This window comes from Thunnus maccoyii, chromosome 9 (assembly GCF_910596095.1).
Source record: "Thunnus maccoyii chromosome 9, fThuMac1.1, whole genome shotgun sequence".
NCBI lineage: Eukaryota > Metazoa > Chordata > Actinopteri > Scombriformes > Scombridae > Thunnus > Thunnus maccoyii.
The window spans coordinates 17,248,936-17,272,624 of record NC_056541.1 but is presented as its reverse complement, the minus strand read 5'-3'; the positions used below and the strand labels follow the sequence as shown (position 1 = coordinate 17,272,624).

Here is a 23,689-nt window from a genome sequence, read left to right as displayed (position 1 = left end):
CACTGTGATAGAAACTTTGATCAGGTCAAAGTATTCCCTCTTTATTAGTTAGCTGCTAAAAAACGTCTTTCTAAAGCAAATGTGATGTTACACTGTCTGCAACACTACATGATATGGACAGAGAGCTGCAGAGAGACACAGAGGCAGCTGTCAAGAGTGAGAGAAGTTTCTGACTGAAATCTAGAAGCTGCTGCGCCAAAATATGGCCATAAAAATCATAAAATCCAAAAAAACCTTTTAAATAAATTGGCAGCCATGATGATGAAAAAATGGCACGCAGAATTAAAAAGATGATCAGAGATGATCTATTCATGAAAATTGATGAATGCTACAAATATCACATTAAATCATTCGTACGTGCTTCTTGCATGAGTCTTTTGTTCAGCATGTAAAATCTCTCAACTCATATTTGTAAATTTGAATGTGATCTAAAAAGCTATAAGGGCAAAAAAGTTAGAAGTCACATCAGTCACCAAGTTGGATGAATTAAATTATTTAAAAAGTTTGTAATGTACCAATGCATTGTCCAATGTAGCTCTGATTATAGCAAGACTATCATTTTGATCAAACATACTATTTGTATGTACTTGTCTTTACAGTTGGCATAAAAATATCCAATAAAACAACACTATTAGGTATCTTTCATAGAGGCCTGACTATCCTAGGAGCAAACCTTGTCACAAGAACTCAGAATTACATCAAAATTATAAATTAAAGTATATTCAAGTGCTATAGAAACAACACTTTTTTGTTTTGTTTGAACAACTTGTTTCAGGTGAATGATCAACTCTCTTAGTCCTTTCAGGCCTGTCTGTGTTTTAGCAGTATCCAGGTCCTACACTTTTGTTCATTTGCAAAATGAAAAGATCAGATTAACACTTGGAGCAGACAAGTGACAAAGAGAAGTAGAAAATTTATTGCAGTATTTGTTCCACCAAAAGGGTATGAATCCCCTTTCCTCTTATTACTAGGGTGACCTAATACAACAAAATCTACATTTACAAAATATCCTCCTGCAATAGGCCACATATACTGCATGCGTAGTTCGAAATAGAATAAATTATATTCAGAGCACTCTGCCATTGTACAGCATGGACAAATAAAAGTGAACAAAAATAAAAATTCTTATTTTTTTTTCTTTTTTTCTTCTTTTTCTTTCAAATATCTAAAAGCTAAAAGGAAAAACCATCAGGGTGCTAGTAGTATAATAAACTCCAAAAACACTTTAATAAGAACATCAAAAAGACTAATTTCCAACATTCACTTAAGGTTTTATTCTTTTTTTACAGCTTTTTTGTCTTCAGAGATATAAACATTTTAGTTTTTTGTCGTGTTAAACTATGATACAGTGGGAGTAGAAATGAGCGACTAGAATCTGCTGCACAACAGCGAAGGAGCTCCCACAACAATGTTGACAAAACATTTCCCTCCAGGTCTCTTTTCTGATAACCATTTTAAGGGATAATTTGGGTGAATTATTCCTTTAATGCCTTCTGGATTCTATCCTCTGCACTTGTACACAAACAAAACATAGCAGTCCCTCTAATATAATAAGTCTTATGTTTTGTGTCATTTTCATTTTTGCAAGAATAACTCATGTAAAAGTATGTAGTGTCAAATATTCTTGCCCTCTTGTGTTTTCTTACAAAAATGAGGAAGGAGAGGAGGGTAGGAATCCAGTGAAGTTTGGCTGTGTCGTTGGAGGTGGCAGGTTGAGGAGGAGGAGCAGGAGCAGGGAGGAAGAGGATTTTGATAAAGTAGAAATGGAGCAGGGGGACCAAAAAGAAACAAAAAGAAAAGGAAAAAAAAAAAAAAAAAAAAAAAAAAAACACACGGGAGCCATTAGCTAGCCCCTCCTTCCCGCGCTGCATACAGTGAGCGTAAAGTCTGTACTACTTTGTTGCTCAGTTTGTGGTTGCTGGTCAAAGCAATCTTCTTGTAAATGATGTCCGACTCCTTAATAGTGTCCACCCAAGGCACCTGTTTGCGGCCATCGCGTTTCTTGGCCTCTGCCCAGGGCCCCGAGTAGGAGCCGGCCATCCAGTGGATGCTGTATCCATTGGACGTCTTCTGGATGACTCGAGCTATTTGCGGCCGGTCCTTGTACTTGGGGCAGCAAAGGGCGATCACATCCATAGCATCCACCGTCTCGCTCATTCTGCCGGGGTCTGAGGAGTCACCCGCTCGCCTTGACCTTCGCGAGGACTGCAGAGAGGATAGAAGAAAAAAAAAAAATGGTTGCCCTATTTTTCTCCATAGTTTAAAAATGTATTTTATAAACATCATGTATTTCTATATATCTCACCCCTGGGGTCCTTTCATCGCCATCACTGTCGTCGTCATCTGTCTCTGGTCCCGCCTGATTGCGTGGACTGGGTCCCGACATGGGGCCCATGCCTCCCAGTAGGGCGTTTATGGCTTTGTTTCTGATGTTAGCACTGGCAGACGCTTCTCCCTCCTCATCCTCCTCGTCTGGGTCCAGATGTTCCATCAGAACCTTGAACTGTGTGGAGTGAGAAGACAAGAAAATAACTTTAAGAGTCAAGTTTCACACTTTACATCGACTTCTAAGAAACAAATTTGACGGAGTGGAGTTTGGGTGCAAACTAACAGGTTTTTCAATGATTTGAAGGGCATAACTCTTCCTGAGCAGACACAGGCACAAAAATATCCCACAGATACCAGACAAGTAAAGGTCACGTACAGTATAAAAAACAAGCGGCGTCTGCACATTGCTATGCTTCCTCAGGAGAAACTTAGCAGAAGCTACCACCAGGAATGTAAAATACAGGCAGTTCACTCCTCATGTTTTATTCATTTCAAATCCAAGTTGAAAAAGAGACAAACTTTTTTTTATTAAAATGTATTTATCAGATGACTGGAAATCACTTTGCATTTAAATGCTGATTTATACGACAAGACAGAAAATAATACAACACAACAGCTCTGTAAGCAGCAGCTATTAGTGATATACGTGAAATATTGTCAATGGCTCCAAATCTGATGTAGCTTCATTACTTACATCTAGGTACTGTTTGACGATCCGCCTCTTGATATCGCTTGTCAATGTGGCGTGAGCCATGTTGTTGGAGATGAAGTCGATGGTTTGTCGTGGGTTGAAGTGAACATTGCTTTTTCTGTTCACTGCTTTATCGTACACCTTGGCTGACTCCGTTGGAGAGTACTTCTGAATTTTACTGTTGAAAGACAAAAAACTTGGGACTTACAAACATGGCTGAATGTCAGAAGTAGTAAAAGTAATCCACACTAAAAAAAGTTCAGATATATTTTTTTCAGATAAAGGCTGTAGACAGAGTTTTTGTAGCTCTTACCCATCAGAGAATCCATACTGGTTCTTCAGATGCTGTTTGAGCACCAGCAGCAACAAGATGCCCTGAACAGCATTAGCGAAGTCCAAGAGACCTGAGGGATTGTCTGGGAGGAGCCTCATTACCTTGTCCGTATCATCCACATCCAAATCCTCCAGATCAGACTCTGAGCTCTCTGAGTCTGCTACTGGTTTTCTGGCCTTTTTGGGCCGCCGTACCACATCGTCATCACTGTTGATGTTTCCTTCCCCGTCGCTCCTGGGAGAGTCGCAGTTCATTTTTTCCTCTTCATCCTCCCCATCTGATGTGTGCTTCCACACCTTCTTCTCCTTACGCCTCGGCTCCTTCAACAGAAGCTGAACAGAGAAAAAAGAAAATGTAACCATAATAATATTAATACTTTTTCTCTGTTTTTTTCTGTGATGTGCTTTTTCAGGATTTTTTTCAACCATATTTCTTGAAGAGACATGTGCCCCCAACTAGAGGTTTGATGTGAGCTGCTTTGAAAAATGCTATCCTACCTCTTTGAAGGTTTGCAACAAGTTGCTGCCAGACACAGACAGACAGATGTCTATGTGGTGCATGATGAAGAGAGGCTCCTCCTGGCTCTGGTATGGGAAACAGGCTAGGTTGTCCGCTATGAACAGCAGCATGTTTACTTCTGTCTTCTGCAGAAGGAAAGAAAAGAGGGAAGAGCAAGGTTGAGGGTCAATGCCTGGTACAAACACACATTGCACAGTTCGCTTGTAAGACCTGTTACTATTGATACTATACAAAAATAACCTGTTCTGGTAGACAGAAAGGTATTTCTTTAAAAAGAATAGTGTTGTCTGTATCCATAACAGTCATATAAAACACTTGCCACCTTTTATAACATTTCTTGCCAAGACAACTGCAACAAGACTGCTGGCAAGCTCAAGTCATTTTAATCTGACATGTTCAATGAGCCAACACCACTATACACCACTTTACATTTACTCACCGCACTGTCATCGAAGAGGTTCAGCAGTGAGATGAGGAAAGCCCTCCGGTGCTGCCTGTTCCCCCGGATCATGGTGAAGAGGTGGGAGCAGAGTGCTGAGTGGGTCTCGTCCTGTCTAAAACCTCTTATGATGGTCTTACGAGACATTTCAATGGCCTGCTGCAAATTGTATGACATCTTCATCCCTGCAACTGCCTTCATCTGGTAACAGATAAAGTGAGGAGGAAGTGTTACCAAATTAGCAGTTGAGACAAATGTTGAGACAGCTGCTGCAATGGGAAAATGCCAAGAAAATAATAATAAGTCTGATATACACGTTAGAGCATTTCTCCAGCACAAGCAAAAGGTCCATATATGGAAGTCAGTCACAATAAGTACCTGCAACAAAGCAGCTATGGAACATGACAGTTTCAAGTGGTGGATTGAAAGGGGAACTGCGCCGACTTTTCACATTTTAGTCTGTTTACAGATGTTGCAGAGTACGACTACATACAGTATGTGAAAAAAGTTGTATAAAGCCTTTTGTGGCTCCAGATGGAGCTGCACAAAGGTTATTTGAGGAGAAGAGGCTAAGTTGGAATTCCTCATTCTTCATCCAGGTACAAAAAGCTTGCCTTGTGCAATAATTATTGAACTCGACAGAAATGAAAACCAACTCACATGGATGAATCCTGTGTACTTCTTGTCAATCTCCACAAGCTGCGTGTCAGCTTTGTTCCTCATGCTGGGCTCTGGGTCTGTTCCCATGGCAATGAGGTAGGGCACACACTGTACAGATAGGACAAAAAAGATGTTATGTTAAAGCAACTATTGTGAATTGTGAAAAATCTGTATAAGATAATTTACATTTTAAATGACTGATGACGAGGCAGCAACACAAACATGAAAAAAATACCGGTGCTCATACACAGCACTGGCTCTGTAAATGGGAAACAAAGAAAGTTGCTCGGACCAAGAGCATCCATGAATTTGGAGGACAGAGCTTCAGAAGGAGCAAAAAAAAAAGAAAACAGAAATATGTTTTATGGTTTGCCAACCCTGTGTTTAAGGTCTGGTTAAGGTTTGGGCACCAAAACCACTTGGTTAGGGTAAGGGAAAGATCATGGTTTGGGTTAAAATGATCACTTGCATGTCAAAATACACTACGATATTAAAAAGCAAAAAACTCCAGGGAGAGTGTGTATTTTTGCAGCAGCGGGCCTTTGGACTAATGGGCTTTTGGTCCAATGGGAAGTTTTTCAAACTATTGGGGTTTCAAAATAATGAGCTGTCAGACCAATGGCATGGCACTTGTTAGTTGAATGTAGCTAACATTAATTGTATTTGACAAGCAAAGCAAGTACCACAAAGCTTTCTGTGATTATGAGCACGATGACCAACATGCACCAGGTAATCAATAGAAGTTTATAAAGTTGAGAGGCTAGAAATAAAAAGAAGTTGTGTCTTTCTTTCTCTAGCTTCCAAAACAAATGCATGTGGTAGCCAGATCAAGATCTTTACAACACGAGTCAGTGGTGCTCATGGGAAATGCAGTCTTCATTCCCGGAAACACTACGGTTTTTGTCCACAGGAGCCGCAAAATCAACACAAAATGAAAGTTCCTTGTACTTGCTTTGACATGAAATAATGGACGTGTGTGAGTAATGTTTAAGATACTTTACCTCTTAGATTCTTCACTAAATTTAGTCTCATACTGCAATATTGATATTATATTGACAATTTTTCTACTTCTTCTGATGCAGATAATTATTCAGGAAAAGACAGTATCTGCCCATGTTTTTGAAAAGTCTACTGATTCCAAAGAATTCACGGGTGAATTCATGCTTTAATTATGAAATCTGTCTCTCTAGTTCTCACTGCTTACCTGTACAGGATGGATGAGACCCTGGTTGAGTGTGAGAGCAATGACGTTGAGAGCAAAGTGCCGTACACTGGACTGGGTATGGAAGAACGCCTCCAACACCTGTTTCAGATAAAGCTGCATAATGGAGCTGCTCATCCCTGAAGAGATGTCTCCCATCTCCTTCAGATCCTCCTGTTTTGACAGTTTCTTCCCTGCAAGGACACAAAATACGATTTGTTTATTAGCCTCTATATATGTGTGTGTGTGTGTGTGTATTAAGCTTATGTAGCACAATGTATTTTTGCAATGTATAAATTCTAAAATCAACAATTCATTGATCACTGTGTATTAAACAGTTTCACAATCACAACTACATTACAGCAACAACCACAACTTTGCGTACATTCTCTGTCTGCTTCCTGCATCCGTGTGTCCTCCTCCTGAAGGTAAGTCTGCAGGTTTTTGAGGATCTGGATTTTGAGGTTGATGGAAGAGGAGGCATCAGCCAGGATGCCATTGTACAAGGTCTTCACCTCTGGCACAAACATCTGGCTGGGATGCATGATTACAAGGAACCCTGAGGGAAGAGAACAGCAGAGACATCTTGAGAACACTGATACAGTTTTCCATCTCCAACTGCTGGTATAAGAAAATCTTAATCTTGCCTAGTACATCTCTAGTACATCTCATGCTGGCAATCAATTTAAAGGCTTAGTGGCTATAAAATTTACAGGCAAAAATATGGTGACTTTAACATTTTTCAAACCTAATCATTAAAAAAAAAATGATGTTCTTGCCTAAGCCGATGATGGCTTTGGTCTTGACTTCCTCGTCCTCATGTTTGGTGAAGTATAGCAGCAGCTCGAGAACTTTCTCCTTGATAACAACCTGTACACAACACACACAGAATCATAATGTGAGACAGTGTATTCTTTATTATTTGTTGTAGCGGCAGTAAAGGTGGTAAAGCAATGGTTTTGGTCCCACATCTGACCTAATTTTGGTCATGGCGGTCACAGGCAGTTACAGTAACATTTTTCATCAGTGGCTGCAACCCATTGCTTTCCTCAACTTTAATTTCAAATTATAAACATTATTAAACATAAACTGTGGTCTACCTTGTTGGTGCCCTTGAACTCCTCCAGATCAAAGTCAAAGTGTCGGGCTAGGGCACCCACAGTGAAGAGCGATCGCAGTAGGAAAGGCTTGTTTGCTACTAACGTCGTGCTGTTTGGATCCTCTTGATGCTGAATCTTCAGCTTGTTAAGTGCACCTGGAGGAAAAAAAAAGAGACGTAGATTCAAGTATTTTTAAGTATTACTGTATAACTGTATACCTGTTTGCTTTCTGGACCACCACACTGGTCTAGGTGTCTATATACAGTGTTATACTTACTGTATATCACAGTAAGTATTATATTGGTATTCTCTTTTTTTATATTACTTTTTTTATACTTTGGAATGTACAAGAGGTGACACTTCAAAGCTCAACATGGCAGACTGCAAAAAAAGTGCATGCAACATCAAAGTTGCTAATTGTATATCTCACCATAGAATCTGTTGAAGCAAGCCCAGACAAACTTGTAGTTGTGCGTGACTTTGTTAACAACAGCTCCAAGACAGCTCACACAGTGCTGGACCACCTAGAGAAAGGAAGAGCATTATGTCATCGCTATGCTTCAACACGGATTACATTTCACAGAGTAAACCTGGTACTACAGTGGTGCATGCAATATAAATGTCTAAAAAGCCACTGCTACGCACAGTCATGCCGTATTTGATGATGAGCTTCATGAGGTCTTCCTCGATAGTGGCAAGGAAAGTTTCACTGGGGTGCTCCATCAGAGGTACCACAAGCTCCAAGATCTTTGCCACGTTACAGATGACCATGAAGTCATTGGCAGTCTGCAGGGGACATAATATAACACTCATTACTGGTAAAACAGTGACTCGATTGATGGTTCTTAAATTCACCAATGAGAAAAATCATTACAAAATAGGTGAAACAAATAAACAAACATTCAAAACAAATAAATAAAAATGTCTTAATTATGGCAGCTTCTTCATTGTTACTTATTAAGTTAATTTAATGAACGCCACTTACGTTACACTTTGTGGTCAGGTAAGGCTGCATGGTCATGGCATGTTTGACCATGAGCTGGGCCCTGATCTTGCTGAACAAGTACAAGGTGGTGATACACGCCACTAGCCGTGTTGAGTTTACACCTTTGTTCTCTACAGAGGAAATAAAAACACAAACTTTTTACTCATGAAGTTCACAGATTGCTTTTTGCAAAAAAAGTTAAGTTTAAATGTTTAAGTGCAAGTACACTCTCATATGGTTTTACATACCTGCAAGAGACTCCTCATATTTGAGGATGTGTTCTACCAGATTGTCGACAAGCTGAACACAGGCTTTTTTAGCTGGCTTATACGACGCATCCTCTTCAGACTTGAGAAGCTAGAGCCAGAGGGAAAATGTTCATTTTAGCAGGTTTTAGAAATTGATATATTTCGCAACAGGCTAGACCAAAACCAAATACTTACATTCTGAAGAAGCTGCTCGAACCAGTCATAGCCGGTGTCTCGGCACGCTGCAACCTAAGGAAGAAATCAGATGTTACGATTAAGAACACAGTGATCAAATTAGACAAAAATGATAAGGGATCGAGTTGATGAAAGATATAGTCTTTGTTGATGTTTATTATTGTTATTACTGGATACAACAAACTGTTACGTGTGTTGAACTCACAACATCAGTGATGTTGAGGATCTTTCTGGTCATGGTCTCTTTGTCATGGGCTGGAGTTGGAGTAAACCACAACTTCTGGAATGTCTCATTCACCAATTTCTATGAATGACAATGAAAATTGATACAAACAAAATAGGCTTACACATGAGAAAAGAATCGAGTCATATCTCAAAACAACTAAATTCGTGAAAAGACAAAAGGTGCAGATTGATTGAGTGGATCCGTACCTTGATACCTTCCTCATCATTGACCCTGCGGATCATCCTCACACACATCTCAGTAATCTTACTGAAGGTCGGTTGTTCCAGACAGATGTCTCTGAGAATCTTGATCACCCGTTTCCTCACACTGATACCAGTGTCCTGTGCACAAAAAAACAACTCAATCCATAAAGGTTTTGCAACATCTTGCAAATATTTGTCAAAAACAAGGGTTTTGTCTCCATTTACAAATGTCTGCATGGGATGCAATAGCATTTTTCTTCCAATAAGTGGCAGTATAAGACTATAATGAAAAGTGAACTTCTCATGAACCCTCATGAACATTTCCATGACAACAGGCACAGCAATGTGTTCACCTCTCAGATGCTGAGTACAAAGAATGAGTGCAAATCTTTTGTGTTGGATTGCATTTCAAAATCAATAGCACGTATACAACAGTCGCCTTAATGACCTGCGTTAATCCTGCTACTGAACTTGTTCCTTATGTAATTATTTCAATAAGGTAAAATCAAACCTGAAGCATCCAAAGTAAGGGACAACTTTAAGCAACTTTAAAAGCAATTCCTGTGTTGCTTACTCATGTAAACATAGTGACCAGAGAAAATAGTATTCCTGCTACTGTAGAAGATGTGGCCCCGAAACAGGCACATGCAACAGCAGCTCCATTACCACTTACACTGGTTTTGCATGTGAAGGGTTTACCAAAAATAAGCTTCAAAAGGGTTATAAAGTGTAAAACTCACAATCTCAAAAGGTGTATGATGAATGGAACACAACTCAGACAAGTCATCAAAAAGTTTACTATGTAAAAGGTTGATGAACTAACATGGGGGACAACGGGCAGCTTAGGCTATAACGATCAACTGCTAGTCCAAAGTACAATGGTTAACGTCACAATATGCAATTGTGAAGTGCTAACAGTGTGTCTACACAGGATGTGTTCAGACATAGTGTTGAATGAAGGCCAGTATCAATAGTGGTCTGTTTTTATGGTGATTGAGCACATATTTATATTTACATATTTGCTGAAATATTCCAAATGGAGATCCAGGAACATACAACACAATACTTATAGTATTATTACGCATGAGTGGGCTACTTACCAGTATCCTCTCTATAAGCATGTCGTAGTACTGCTCAGTGAGTTGGGGTCTGCTGAGCACAAATCTGCCCAGCAGCTCTACAGCTGCCTCTCGCACGCTTGTGGAGTTGTCCATCAAACGACCGTGGACACCACGCTGCATGTCCGACTGCAGACATAGAGAAGACTGTCAGCACAGTAAAAAAAAAACAAAAAAAAAAACAACCTAATACTGCAAGATAACGTTGTCGTTTTTAAAGTTTTAACAGAGCAGAGGAACAGATGTTAAGACAGCCCATATCAAACATGACAGACTGTCTTTAAAACACAGATCCACACATACCCTTGCCAGTATGCTGGGGTCCACAGCCACAACCTCAGACAGACATTTCATGGCTTTAGTTCTTACAGCGATGGCACTTTCCCCAAGGACTCGCAAGATCTAATAAAAACAAAAAAATTAATTGTAAAAATGACACCCATTTATGATTGCACAAACTGACTTTTTGTTTTTTCATTTCAGAAGTTTACATAACAGAAACAGCCTTTGCATCACTTGTACTATATAATGTGTATGATTTATAGATATTTTCTGCAGCCGTTGTAAGTCATTAAAACAATTAAGATACATAAGGTAAGAATATTCATATCTTACCTGTGTTAAATAAATATCAAAGCTCTGGGCGAACGGCCTCATGGAGGCCAAATAACGCACGATCAGACAGGAGTCGTCATAGTCCACAGTGTCAGAGTTCATTCTGCAGAGAAGTGAGAAAAGGAAGAATATATTTAGGATTATAAAGTTATAGAGTGAGACTGTAACTGACAGACAGCTGTGATATCAAAAAAGACAGCGACAGGACAGTGAAAGCTTATAATTATCAAATAGGTTGATGTTTTACGACTGATATTCAAAACATTGGTAAAACATTCACACGCCCTTACTTCAGTGTGGCGAAATGAGCTGGCGTGGTCTTGATGATGTTGCGCAGGAACTTCTTGCGCTTCTCAGCACGCTGCATAATTTCACCGGTGGTCTCCAGCTCCTTGGCATGTTGTGGTCCGTCTGATGAGTCCTCATCCTTCGGATTCTGGTTGCGCATGGACTTCTCAGCTTCTGTGGTGGCATCCCGGAACCACTGGGCGATGTAGAACTTTCTAGCAAACTAGAGAGAAAGAAAGAAAAGAAAGGACGTCTAAGTAGCAGTTTAAGCTTCTAAGAGAATAAATATTTCTTTAGATTAAGTGGTCAGTAAAAAAAAGAGAGAGAATAAAGAGAAAGATGGGGTGCACTGTTGAGTAATCTGAGTGAATTATGATGTGAGTTTATGGTTTACAGTTTGTTTGTTTTTTTTAAAAAAAAACAATGTTTTTCACTTTTATGCTTATCTGACATATGCAGGTTACCTGTGTGATGGTGCAAGAAAAATTACATCTGTGGCTAAAAATACAATTTAACAGAACATGCACATGACTGTATATATTTACACAGAGTTTAAAGTCACCACTTGTCTAATGTAAACCCACCACCAGTGAAGCATCTGTCTCAGCATTCTCTTCCAAGTAGTCCAGTAGAGCCTTCTGCAGCTGCTGGGTCTCATCATTACCTGGAGACTACACAACCAGAGATGAAGATTATAAAAAGCTACAACTCACATAATCCATATCCAAAGAGAAACTACATAAATTCTATGCTTGTTCCATTTTACTTCCTGTTGTCACTATGAATATCAACTTATAAGTTATAGTCATTAACAGTGAAATGGTTTCTCTACCTCTTGAAGAATTCGATCAATCGATCTCTGGTCCATCTTGCTGGTGACTGCATCCTTCCTCAGGCGGGCAGCCACTGTGCCCAAGTAGTCCAGAGATGCCACTCTCAGAGCCATCTCTGTCTGCTTATTACTGAACTGGTGCACCTGATGGACATAAGCAAGAAAAGCACAGTTGTGACACTGTTATAATATCACACTCAAGACCATGATTGACTTTCACTTGCATGTTCTTTGCTTAGAATGCAAAAAATGCATACGATTGGAGGATGTACCCACTAAAGTGTTAAAATGGCTTCTGCCAGATGATCTATTCTTGGAAACACTTAAAATACATATATTTGCATTTCCACTTTGAAAGGAAGAGCTCTGTCACACTAACCAGTAGTCTCCCAAGCAGACTGAGTAGCAGCTCTGCAGCCGGCCACTCTGGTTTATTAACTGTAGACAGCAGGTCCTGGACAAAGTTCTCAAACAGTGGCCGGTAATCTTCTTCTCCCTGCTTACTGCCACATCTGAGGGGGTGGGGAAGAGAGAAAGTGGCAGAGGAGGAAACACATAAGGCAAGAAAATAATAACAGAGAAATGAGATAACAGAAGCAAAGTATAATGAGAAAAAAAGTACTGGTAGCATTTGCAAACAGAAAATTAAGACAGAAAATTAAAATATGTAAGGCTTAACAAGTCAGTAGAATAGATTTCAAACACAGGTAAGTGTTTGGCTATTTATTTATTTGGCAAAGGATTTCTGTATTATTTGTATTTCCTGCAGAATCAGCATGCACAGGGTGATTTGATGCACATTTCTGCTGCTTGCAGAGGGCATAAGAAATACTGGCAGTAATACACCTGAAAGGTAGCAATGTTCCAAATGAGCAGAAAGTAGCAGTTCTATGGAGATATATTATGATAACGTTTAGGATAAATACCTACAGTACTGTGTGTACAGCGTTAGTACAATACAACTTTATAATCAACAAGTATAAAGCACACAGGGCAGTATGGAAATGGAAGTAATTACTTCTTGAGGAAGACTGAGAGGAAGTTCTGTGCCGTTCTCATTGCTGTCTCATACGAGTTGGTTATCAACACATCTTGATCCACCTAAAAAAAGAAAAATGAACTTGTAAGATTAGCCTGAACAGCATGTGCTAGAAAATAATATGTCTGAATGCATGTTCGTATAGACGTGAAGTGTATTTGTGTGTGAGCGTGCTCTCCCACCTTGCTGTCGTACTCATCAAAAACGTCTTTGTCATTGGGGAGGTGGACCACACACTGGATGAGCTGCAGCACCAGAGCTGTCACCATTTGGATGTACATTGGCTCTCCATCCTGGTCTGAGCTGTTCAGCCTTTAGAGATAGGGATACGAGATACATTGCCATCATGGGTATCATACAGGAAAATAATGGAGCTGGTAGAAGGACGTCACTTTTGCATCGGGAAATCTTCACCTCTGCCTCATCTATCACTTGCTACATCAGTAGCTGAACAATAACCAAGCCTCTCATTTGATGCATCTTCCCTGCAACACCTAATGGTCTTAAATAAATGTGAACTCATATGAAACATCATACCTGAAGTTCCTGAGGGAGCGTTTGCTGGTGGGCAGTCTAGCCAAAGACGTGAAGATCTCCTCCAATATCAGCTGCCGATGCTTCTCATAACGTGAGAACACCTGGAGGGAAGAAATAATAAGGCAGGTTTTCTTTACCTTCACAGTTTAGTGGTTTTGTAAAAATTCATCCAAGGTGATGCACATAAAAGTCAGGAGGAGGGGGTGTTTAACTGTAAATTGCAAGGCGATAAATTGTAGGCAATAAAGTATAATTCATACAGATGGTAGCAAGCAACATCTTTGGATAAGTACTGAATGTCTGTACTTTTTTGACAGGGAAAAAAAAAAACTTACTGCTGTAACTAGTTTAATGGCACACAGCTGCAGCTCACTGACATTCTCCACGAAGAATGGAGTGATTCCCATAGAAGAAACCTGGGAAAAAGAGAGGATAGAATGAAAAAGAAGAGGGAGGAGAGAGAGAGAGAGAAGTAGAGCAAAAATAGAAAAGGGTGGAAATTAGAAGGAGAAAAAAAGATTATTGTAGTGAACAAAGAGGTACTGGCAGGAAAGAAGGATTCATCTTACATCATCTGGTTTCCAATGTAGTTTAATTACTTTGTCAAACACTTTTTTTCCAGGATATATAGAAAACTGAAACCATACAGTATTTTTAGTTTTTACCTGGAGTATGGTGGTGTCTGTAAGTAGCTGGATCTCTAGGAGCTCAGAGATGTTGCTGACGATGTCACACACTTTGTTGTACAACATGACAATTACACGTTGCTTGTGTGTGGAGCATTTCGCACGCTTTGCCTTGGAGCTCAACATGCCACCTACATGGATGAGAGTAACCCTGTTATACTCATTTTTCAAAGTGCTTTTGTTCCAAGACTTTTTTCTGAACCAAGAATTTGTGGGTTTTCATTACGGAAAAAAAAAATACATATATTTTGCAGGCACTCTGTTGAGCTTAACCCTTCCTGAATTACAGGGACTCTGTGGTATATCATAACACAGTCCATGAAGACAGAAAAGGATAGTGATGGGAAGTGATGGCCTCTGATTAGGAAGCAATAGCCTATGATTCTCAGACATCAGGGATAATTTTCTGACAAGTTTGTCCATCATCGAGCTTAGTTCTGCTTAGATTCTTAGATAACTTTATTGACAATCATACATTTCTACAAAATGCTGGCGGAGGGTTCTCACTCACCTACACATCAGCCACATACCAAAAACTCAATCATGTCAGTTTCATTCAGATCACAGTATGAGGTATCGTTTTTTTCTTTAACCTCACCTCCATGTGGGCCAACCCTGTAGACAGGGTCATACTGTGGATACAGTGTGTTCTGGAGATGGAACTTGGTGTATTGTAGCACCCGCTCTATGACGTCTTCTATGTAGACAGCCTTCGGCATGTGCGATGAGGTCATAATATTAAGGGCCGTTAGGCAGGCGTCTGCTGACTTTGTGACTCTCTCCATTATGAGGTCTCTCCACAGCTTCTCCTCATCCTCTGCATCGTGGTCCTGAGGTTGGAAAGGTTGGAAAGAAAGGTTGGAAGAGATGTTGGAAAAAAAAATGTGAATACATTTTACAGCAACAACCCACTATCTGGAGCCCAAAGATTTTTACTCACTAAAGCAAAGTGACCTTGTACAGCATTTTATATATGCTATATAAATGCAGCAAAGATCTATTCGTGAAATGACAAAACTCTAATCAATCAAAGTTTTTCTATTATCACCAGTGACCATTTCTTTAATTTTTTTACATGGATACTTTATGGATTTTTGCAATAAATCACCTAACAATCACATCTCAATAAAGAACCACTGTGCAGAATATTAACACAAGAAGAAAAAGGAGGCTCACATGGTTCATCAGGGTGGAAAGCTTGGCCCCATCCTGGATATTCTTTTCCAGTATGTTCAGCAGCTTCACCAGCTTGTCTGCTGGGATCTAGAAGAAGAAGAAGAAACAGTTATTTAGACCTGCGTAGGACACAGCAACTAGTCACTATCCATAACAGTCCAGCTAAAGCCTGAGTATATTTATATTTGTAATATAGTTCACATTACCCTGCTGGAGATGCCCATGGCCTTAATCTTAGCGGACTCGCTGCCCAGCTCATTTAACTGGTGTTTACCCAGCAGCAATTCCTGAGGTATCTCATCATCATCTGCCGCTGGAAAACATACAGTGAACACATAATGTAAAAAACATAAAACAAAATCACAATAGAATATGATGAGGTTGATGTATTTGGATTTGTAAAGCCACATTTAATTTTAGCCTACAGTGATAGTTTGATAGCCAGTCAGCTATGATATTTACCCATGGCAGTAAAATCCACATCCTCCAGATTCTCCAGTATGTTGTCAATGCTTGCCAAGAACCTCTTGAATGTGGACGAGTCCATCAGCTCTTCTTGGGTAAGCTTGGGTTCATATGCTTTCCGTTTCTTCTGCTTCTCCTTCATCTTCATTTTTCTGGCAACTGAGTGAGAGAAACTTAAATCTTAACTTTTATGCTTTCTAGTCTGATGCCATGTCTTATATGTATGTGTCTCTATATGGAAATAAGAACATTAGTCCTCAATCTGTTGTGGCATTGGGTTTAACTCTGAAGATCTACGCAGTTCTATCATTTCCACACACAGTTCAAACGAAAAACAAACAAATAAACAAATTAATGTGCAATGCTGTGGTATATGACTTGAACACAGACCTTCACTCATGCTGGGTGGCGGTGAATCTTCTTCGGAGGAGTCTCGGTAGCGGCTCCCTGAGCCTCTTCGGCCGTCCCGGTGCCCGCTTTTCCGATGTTCCCCTGAACCCCGGCGTTCCCTCTCCTCAAAGTCCCAGGACCTGTCTTTGTCTCGACGCTGACGCTTCCTTGCGGCTGTAGAGATTAAACATTCAGAACTCAGACAGATCCTTTGAAAGAAATAGGCCCTAAATATATATAAAAAGAAACCGGTATATCAAAGTAGCACTAGCTCCTTGCAACAGTAACTTTAACAAGACTGAGAGTCTACAGCCAACGCTAGCAGCTCTGTGAGGCTATACATAGGCACAGCAGTGCTTTAAGCTAAATGCTAACACAGCATGCTAATGTTTGCCAATTAGCAATAACATGAACCACAGCTGAGGATGATGGGAATGTCTGATGATGTCGCTAGATAATAAATCAGGAGATAAAAGTGATTACAATTCAACCTGAGGGGGACATGAATGTCTGTACCGAATTTCATGGCAATCCATCCAATAATCCAATGGTTGTTGAGACATTTCACTAAAAACCACAAATGGAAACCTCATTGTGGAGGAAAAGTCAGAGGATACGTCATCTGGGCACCAGGAATATCTGTACAAAATTTAGTGCCAATCTAGTAGATGTTTAGATATTTCACAGGATAAGTGAAAAATTTGATCTGCTGGTGGCGCCAGAAGAAAAGTCAGGACATCAAATAATAGTGGAGATATTTCAGTCTGGACCAAAGTGGACCAACAGACTAGCACTGCTATCCTTAGATTCATGCTGCTAAATGTTCAAACAAAATGGTCTCAACAGGCTTCAACCGTCAGCTTGTGTTTTTAGGTTCGTTACATTTTAAGAATATTGTTGCAAACTAAATAAACTGTACTTTATACAAAGATTAGCAGCGAGAATTGACAAGAATTAAAATAATTTGACTCACATTCTCCATTTGTGTCTTCATCTGAGCTGACCTCAGCATATCTGGGCTTCTCATTTACAGTGCTTCGTTTCCGCTTGTTCATTTTAACTCTTTCACACAGGGGCATGGTTGACTCAATCTCTGCCAGCAGCTCTGGGGGAAGCTCTTTCAGAACTGCCGGGTCCATACCACCTAAACATGTGACAATCCATTAGGATTTCAAAGATACACACAATGCTAGCATAATAGAGATAATAGAGATGTTATTATATTCAAGTTAATTACAATAACATAGAAATGAACAAAAGTGCTTTCATTTCCATAGTATGTTGTTCTTACTTTTGCTTGACTTCCCTGAGGAGAGCCTGTTCTTTCCAGACTTGCTGTGCCGAATGATCCTCTGGATCTGGTCAACGGAGAGCTTCTTCAGAACCACCACAGGCTTGGGCCTTTTCTCAAAGTCCTGCACCAAACCCAGCCTCTCCAGTTTAACCTTTGGCTGGCACCAGATTGGGCTTTCGGTTGAATCACTGCTACCCTTATCGCGTTTGATCTGAAAGAAAAGAGTCAAGAAAGCCCTCTGAGTTGTCTTTCAATGAAGTTCAAACTTAAATAAAATTCACACTTTTAAATTTAGGACAGAAAAAATATGAGCTTTGTTTACAGACAAAAAAATAATACAAGATAATAAAATGCAAACAATGGATCAAACTGACTGACATGAGATTAGTGATTTTGATGTTAGTTTCCAATATAGTTCTGGTAACAAAGACTTAAAGGAATACTCCACAGTATTACTCTACAGAGTAATGATCAACACATGGTACATTTTCAACAATGTAGTGTCAAGGTAGCAACTCCCCCCTGCCAAAGCTGAGGATGGCGATCATGGTTGTTTCATCTACAAGGAAGTAACACTTCAATTGCTGCCAATATATTAGCATACCAAAGTTTGTGCATTCTGTAAAATACATCCAGCTGTTTGCTGTATGTTGGTTTGCAGAGATATTTTTAGAAGTGAAACTAACAAATAAAACCAACAACGCATGATTTCCTACAGACTATGACTGCAACTACAACTACAAACAGTACAATGTCATATGGTTATGTTCCATTCTAGTGGTGCAATAGCGGCCATTGTTTGGATGTTATGCATCAAAACAATGTATGTAAAATTGTGTTTGCTTTTTTGTAAGTAAACACACAAAAGCTGCGATGTGAAAATATTAGCTCTGACTAACACTTTACTGTGGTGGGGGCATGCACCTGGGTTATGGCATGTGGCTGTGGGTTGCACCTCTGAACACTGCATTGACAATAGAGTACTGTTAAAAACAAAACAACAACAACAACAACAACAACAACAAAAAAAAACCAGGCTGAAAAAAAATGGAAGCTTGACTGTCAACATAAAAACGGCTTTTTGGAGTCCAGGTGTTTGGGCTCGGCAATACTGATAAAAATCAGTTTCCACAGGGTGAATGACTGAGTCGTTTCAGGAGACATTTACCCACATGCGGCATCTGAGAAACGGCAGTGGAGCATTTCTTTAAGATTCTTGCTCTTGATTATACACACAGGATTGACAATTTAATAAATCAAACTTTTCTACTTTAAATAGATGGTTAGGTGAAGGTTAATGTGTTAATCAAATTCTTAAAACAATCCCTGGGATAAACCAAAGGCTTATAAATGGGAAAACAAAAACAAGAGTGAGCAGTGGTGTGATTTGGTTTTGTGAGATTGCAGGCAGTGACAGCTGAATGATTGGTAGGTGGGTATGTATTTGGTTTGGGTCAGCCCAGATCACCTTAGGGATCTGGAAGTTCTTCAGTGCGCCACTATGCCCTCCCAGGAGCTGAGCAGGGAAAGAATCTGGAAGTTTAGGACCAGAAGCAGATGAGGCCGGTTTGGAACCATCTTGCCTATGGCTGCTCCGACCGGGCTCTCCAATGGAAGAAGCCCGGAAGGCAGAACGATCTCGGTCACTTCGGCAGCGAGCATCAGGGGAGCGTCGGTCTCGACCACCTGTTTCACTCCGATGCCTTCTGTCTCTGTCAGATTCTCGGTCCCTGTCTCGGCCAGGTTCCCCTCGGTTTGAAGACTTCGGCATCTCTCCCCGTCTGTCTGAGGACTTCTCATCATGCCGGTGCTTTGATGACTCCCGACCTTCTCTCCTGCTATCATGTTTATCGACCCTGTTCTTGATGACTTCCGGCCGTCCATCTGGTTTCAACCGCAAAGCTGTGTCAGAACCCTCCACTGCAGCAGGCCCACTAGCTGGTTCTTCAGGCCAGCGTTGGGCCTCAAGGGCTGGAATAGGGGCAGCCAGACAGGGGTCGAGCTGGCCATCAGCTCGGCCAGCCTGCTGGAGGTCGATGCTCACCATGAGGGGAGGTCGGCTGGCACCATTCCCAGCTGCGGTGGCCTCTTGCGGGGTCAGTTTGCCTGCATTGCCACCTCCTGTTGATCCACTGCCCGGGGCACCTGTGGGGCCACCTGGTCCCCCCGCTCCTGGCTCCAAGGGAAAAGAGTCTTGTTTCCTCTTCTTCAGTGGCTTGTCTGTAAACAGAGAGAGAATAATATAAAAACAATATACTCAAACACTCAACAGTTTTTTTCAGTTTTTATTCATACAATTTAGAGATATCCTGCACACCTTTATCTTGCACCTCCTTGGAACACTTCTCACTAGCTGCCTCTCGTTCTATCCTTTCAATTTCAGCGAGTGCATCTAGCTCTGCCTCATCATAAGGGGAACTGGGCGGCTGGAGACCACCGGCACCACCTGCCAGGGAGCCCTGTTGCAGCCGGGCTAGGTTTTGCTGGAGGACAGGCACCTGCTGAAAGCCCAGTTCTGCCTCCATATTGTCCGAGTTCTGGTCCATGCCTGGCACAACCTCACCTGAAATATTAACAAAAACACTTATATAGGGTTGTATTTAAATGGTTGATAGTTTTCATTACTAGAAGGCTTCCAACTGACGAGATTTTTTGTTTTTTTAAAAACGTACCTCTTTGTAATGCTGCTAATTGATAAGATAGTTGCAGAGGTTATTGTGTGACACTGGATGTATGTGTTGGAAACCTTATAACACAATAGAAAACTAACTAAACTGATTTTAAAAAATGAAGATCCAACTAAAATCGATCTGATCCAAAATGTTTACTTACCTGGGGGATCGGACTCATTTGACTTGACCCTGGACAGTTTGAGGGTAAGTTTGGTGGAGTCCTTGTTTGGAGAGCTAACAATGTCGTACATATCTTTCTCCTCTTTCACCGCTGGGGTTTTCTTCCTTTGTTGGAGCTGCTGTTTCTGGTCAGGTCCTCCCTCCCTTGGTGAGGGTGCATAGGGAGGTGGTGACTGCAGAATCAGTGGGGGGCGAGAACCGGCTGTGAGGAAGCAGACAGCAAACAAAAAAAAGAGGGTCAAAGGCATAAAGGCATGTAAAAATGCTCATAAAACCACATCCAACACTGTGATGATAACTGAACAACACACAAGATGTATTCAGCTCATATCATCACTTTGAGTATTTTCAGAGCCAAAAGTGGGTTCTCCCTAAATTAAAAAATATAGGTGGGGTGTTTGCATAGCAATGCCTCCCGTCCTCTTCCAGTATCCTTACATTTGGGCGTTCCTTCACTCCCTGCTGGAGAGCAGCCTGACTGTGGAGACCTCAGAGGGAAAGAAGGATTCCTCATGGTGGAGTCACCCTCCTAGATAACATACAGACAAGACAGATGTAAGCCATTATGGCATTAGCTTCACATTAGACTTCCAACCAAAATTTAGCTGGAAAAATAGCTTTATACAACTAATTTTTGTCCAAATGTCACCAATAAAGCCTATTTTAATGAGATGAGCACATTATTTGGTGCTTTGTGTTTTAAAGCTGCAGCGTTTAGTTGATTAATCGATTAGTTGTCAACAATTTAATTAATTTCCAACTGTTTTGATCATCAATTAATCGTTTCAAGTCATTTTGAAAGAAAAAAAAAGTCTAAATTCTCTGATTTCAGCTTCTAAAATGTGAATATTTTCTGGTTTTATAAAGTATTCAGAGAATATCTTTGGGTTGGGACAAAACAAGACATTTGAGGCTGAATCTTGGGCTTTGGGAAATAGTGATTGACGTGCTTCACCATTTTCATTTTACAGAACAAACAATTGATGAAATCGAGATAATCAACAGATTAACCGATAATTCAAAATTTCTTTAATTTTCTTTGGGGCCTCCTCCCTTAATGGCAAAAAAACAGAAACAAATCATCAAGATTCCACATCAAAACCTGTGTCATTTCAGAAAATGAGTAACACAAGAACAGAATTTTTAAAACTGAACTCATTTAAGATTAAGCGATGAAAAAAATAAGACTAACGCAACCACACACACACACTTGTGGCTAAATATGTGGCTCGACAGGTGTCATTCAGCAACTCGTGCCGTTGGTTGACATTACACAACCACTGCTTAGAAACTATCATTTGACTTGTTTACTCTTTAGTCATAAAGAGTATTGTAAAATCTTGAGTCTGAATTTTTTCATCAGTTAGTGCAGTCAATTGCGTAACAGATATTTATCATTTTAGTAGTGTTTACCATCCCCCCCCATTTTAACAAATATATAATATATACATATTCCAAACTTCTGGATTGAGCTTCTCCTGTTTAAAAATATCATTATTCAACACTTTGGCTTTGCAGTTCATTCATACATTTTTGTCTTGGTTGGCTAGCACATTATAATTAATTTATTCATTCATTTCTAGACTTTGTCAGTCATACCTCATTGCCCAGTCGGTGCACAATGTTCAGGTAGTCCTCAGTGCCATGTCTGTCTGAGTGATGGTTGGCAGCATTGGCCATCTGCCCCGATACTTTGCCCTCGTGGATGTTTCGTATGCTGCCTGGAACCATGGGGCTGGCCACAGACACTTTCAGATGGAAGAAGAGAAGGAGTCATTTTTTCATCATCTATTAGTGAGTTGTTGATTATTACAGAACAAATAACAAAACATGCTAATAAAATGAACAAGCATTTACTGGACCAAGGATTTTACTAGAAACTTAAGTGGGGTTTCAGTGTTTTCAGGGATCACCGAGTGGTTTCAAGCTACCCAGCAAAATGCTAATTGAATCACTAAATTCGAACACTATACATAAAAATATACAATCAAAACTTCCAGGTTGCATATGTAAAGAAAACTTGTTATAGTCTATAAAACTGCAAACCTTCCTGGCTTTTAGCTGCAAGTCTGTTGGGGAAGCAGAAATTTGTTAAATGACTGCTTGAAATAAACCTGTTCCTCCTGTTATTGGTCAGACAGTTTTCTTGTGAAGTGGGAGTTTAATTTAATGCACCAGTGTAAGCACTCTAAAGGCAACAATATTGCAACCAATTACATTTCATTGTGGAAGCAATAATTGTCAAAGCCGTTATAAAATTAATTGCGCAGCTCTCAAATGCAAATTCTGTTCATGTTCAGGGGGCATGAATTTCCAAGCCAAAAACCTGGCTGATATTTACATAAACACCACAAATTCTGGCAAGCATCTTTGGCAAAGATGACTAACTGTATATTCTAAGCAGTAAAATATACCGAAAAAGAAAAAGAAAATAAGCAGCAGCTAACAATGAAGGAATTGAATTTTGTTACAAAACCACAGCAGCAAATTATATGTAAGTATAACACTTGCATCAGAGTGCATTTATAAGACAAAACAATTCAGTCACAGCCACCAAATCATCACAGTTCATGTAAAGCTGATAACATCTGCTAGAGATCACCGTTATGTCAGAAAGCAAAACTGCACCAGCAAACTATCACCAGCTTAAAATAAGAACCTCACAAATCATATCAAAAAACAAATCTCCTCAAACCTTCCTTGTAATATTTGCTCTTATTTGCAGACATTTTGTGACTTATATGAAATAAAGCATCCCAAACCTTCACATTTTATATACTTAGAATTTTCTAATGCTACGCTGCTAGCATGTGAACCACACACACACACACAAGTCTGAAACTGCACTGATGTGTTGGAATAAATCACTGAGATGGATGTGCGCACACGCAGAGACAAGGAAGCACTTATCTATATTCAACAAAACCTTGGCATCCCCTCATGCATGCACACGAACATACAACGCACATACACACACTCACCTTGTTGTATCTGTTGGTGTTGGTTGTAGCTGGGTGGTTGTTGGTGGGGATACTGCTGTATGTAACCAGTGGCAGGGCTCTGTGGAGTGTAGGGGCTGGGCACCGGACTATTCTGCTGGCCCATATACCGACTACTGGAACCGGTCTGGGGAGCCACAAAGCGGCTGGAGGGAAGAACAGGGAAGGAGAAAGTGAGCAAGTAGAATGATGTAGCATGGTTAACAGTAAAACAAGTACCATTATTCAGTAAAATAATTATACTATTACTGTGGAGTAATTGTGGCTAC

The 23,689-nt window shown here is 40.2% G+C and overlaps 1 protein-coding gene across 3 annotated transcripts in view; it reads right to left on the bottom strand.

The window, feature by feature from the left end:
* Nucleotides 1–893: 893 nt before the first annotated feature.
* Nucleotides 894–23,689, bottom strand: part of nipbla (NIPBL cohesin loading factor a) — a 28,356-nt gene continuing 5,560 nt past the window's right edge. For 2 of the 3 annotated variants that reach the window (XM_042420110.1, XM_042420111.1), the window contains exons 7-49: nucleotides 23,403–23,566; nucleotides 22,021–22,169; nucleotides 20,860–20,950; nucleotides 20,402–20,623; nucleotides 19,887–20,132; nucleotides 19,038–19,789; nucleotides 17,567–17,780; nucleotides 17,249–17,419; nucleotides 16,276–16,449; nucleotides 15,883–16,044; nucleotides 15,627–15,733; nucleotides 15,421–15,507; nucleotides 14,843–15,074; nucleotides 14,224–14,375; nucleotides 13,894–13,974; nucleotides 13,559–13,659; nucleotides 13,204–13,333; nucleotides 13,001–13,083; nucleotides 12,362–12,494; nucleotides 11,983–12,126; nucleotides 11,735–11,821; nucleotides 11,153–11,373; nucleotides 10,863–10,965; nucleotides 10,551–10,649; nucleotides 10,230–10,376; nucleotides 9,133–9,267; nucleotides 8,906–9,004; nucleotides 8,701–8,754; nucleotides 8,506–8,614; nucleotides 8,258–8,388; nucleotides 7,918–8,058; nucleotides 7,703–7,796; nucleotides 7,273–7,427; nucleotides 6,952–7,042; nucleotides 6,558–6,731; nucleotides 6,176–6,366; nucleotides 4,972–5,079; nucleotides 4,312–4,512; nucleotides 3,851–3,997; nucleotides 3,333–3,685; nucleotides 3,023–3,197; nucleotides 2,306–2,503; nucleotides 894–2,205 (exon numbers count right to left, since the gene is read on the bottom strand). In XM_042420110.1, the coding sequence (XP_042276044.1) occupies nucleotides 1,843–2,205; nucleotides 2,306–2,503; nucleotides 3,023–3,197; nucleotides 3,333–3,685; nucleotides 3,851–3,997; nucleotides 4,312–4,512; nucleotides 4,972–5,079; nucleotides 6,176–6,366; nucleotides 6,558–6,731; nucleotides 6,952–7,042; nucleotides 7,273–7,427; nucleotides 7,703–7,796; nucleotides 7,918–8,058; nucleotides 8,258–8,388; nucleotides 8,506–8,614; nucleotides 8,701–8,754; nucleotides 8,906–9,004; nucleotides 9,133–9,267; nucleotides 10,230–10,376; nucleotides 10,551–10,649; nucleotides 10,863–10,965; nucleotides 11,153–11,373; nucleotides 11,735–11,821; nucleotides 11,983–12,126; nucleotides 12,362–12,494; nucleotides 13,001–13,083; nucleotides 13,204–13,333; nucleotides 13,559–13,659; nucleotides 13,894–13,974; nucleotides 14,224–14,375; nucleotides 14,843–15,074; nucleotides 15,421–15,507; nucleotides 15,627–15,733; nucleotides 15,883–16,044; nucleotides 16,276–16,449; nucleotides 17,249–17,419; nucleotides 17,567–17,780; nucleotides 19,038–19,789; nucleotides 19,887–20,132; nucleotides 20,402–20,623; nucleotides 20,860–20,950; nucleotides 22,021–22,169; nucleotides 23,403–23,566 (7,171 nt within the window). In that variant the 3' untranslated portion in view covers nucleotides 894–1,842. The remainder of the gene's footprint in view (nucleotides 2,206–2,305; nucleotides 2,504–3,022; nucleotides 3,198–3,332; nucleotides 3,686–3,850; nucleotides 3,998–4,311; nucleotides 4,513–4,971; nucleotides 5,080–6,175; nucleotides 6,367–6,557; nucleotides 6,732–6,951; nucleotides 7,043–7,272; nucleotides 7,428–7,702; nucleotides 7,797–7,917; nucleotides 8,059–8,257; nucleotides 8,389–8,505; nucleotides 8,615–8,700; nucleotides 8,755–8,905; nucleotides 9,005–9,132; nucleotides 9,268–10,229; nucleotides 10,377–10,550; nucleotides 10,650–10,862; nucleotides 10,966–11,152; nucleotides 11,374–11,734; nucleotides 11,822–11,982; nucleotides 12,127–12,361; nucleotides 12,495–13,000; nucleotides 13,084–13,203; nucleotides 13,334–13,558; nucleotides 13,660–13,893; nucleotides 13,975–14,223; nucleotides 14,376–14,842; nucleotides 15,075–15,420; nucleotides 15,508–15,626; nucleotides 15,734–15,882; nucleotides 16,045–16,275; nucleotides 16,450–17,248; nucleotides 17,420–17,566; nucleotides 17,781–19,037; nucleotides 19,790–19,886; nucleotides 20,133–20,401; nucleotides 20,624–20,859; nucleotides 20,951–22,020; nucleotides 22,170–23,402; nucleotides 23,567–23,689) is intronic. The other variant, XM_042420112.1, reaches the window with a different exon arrangement.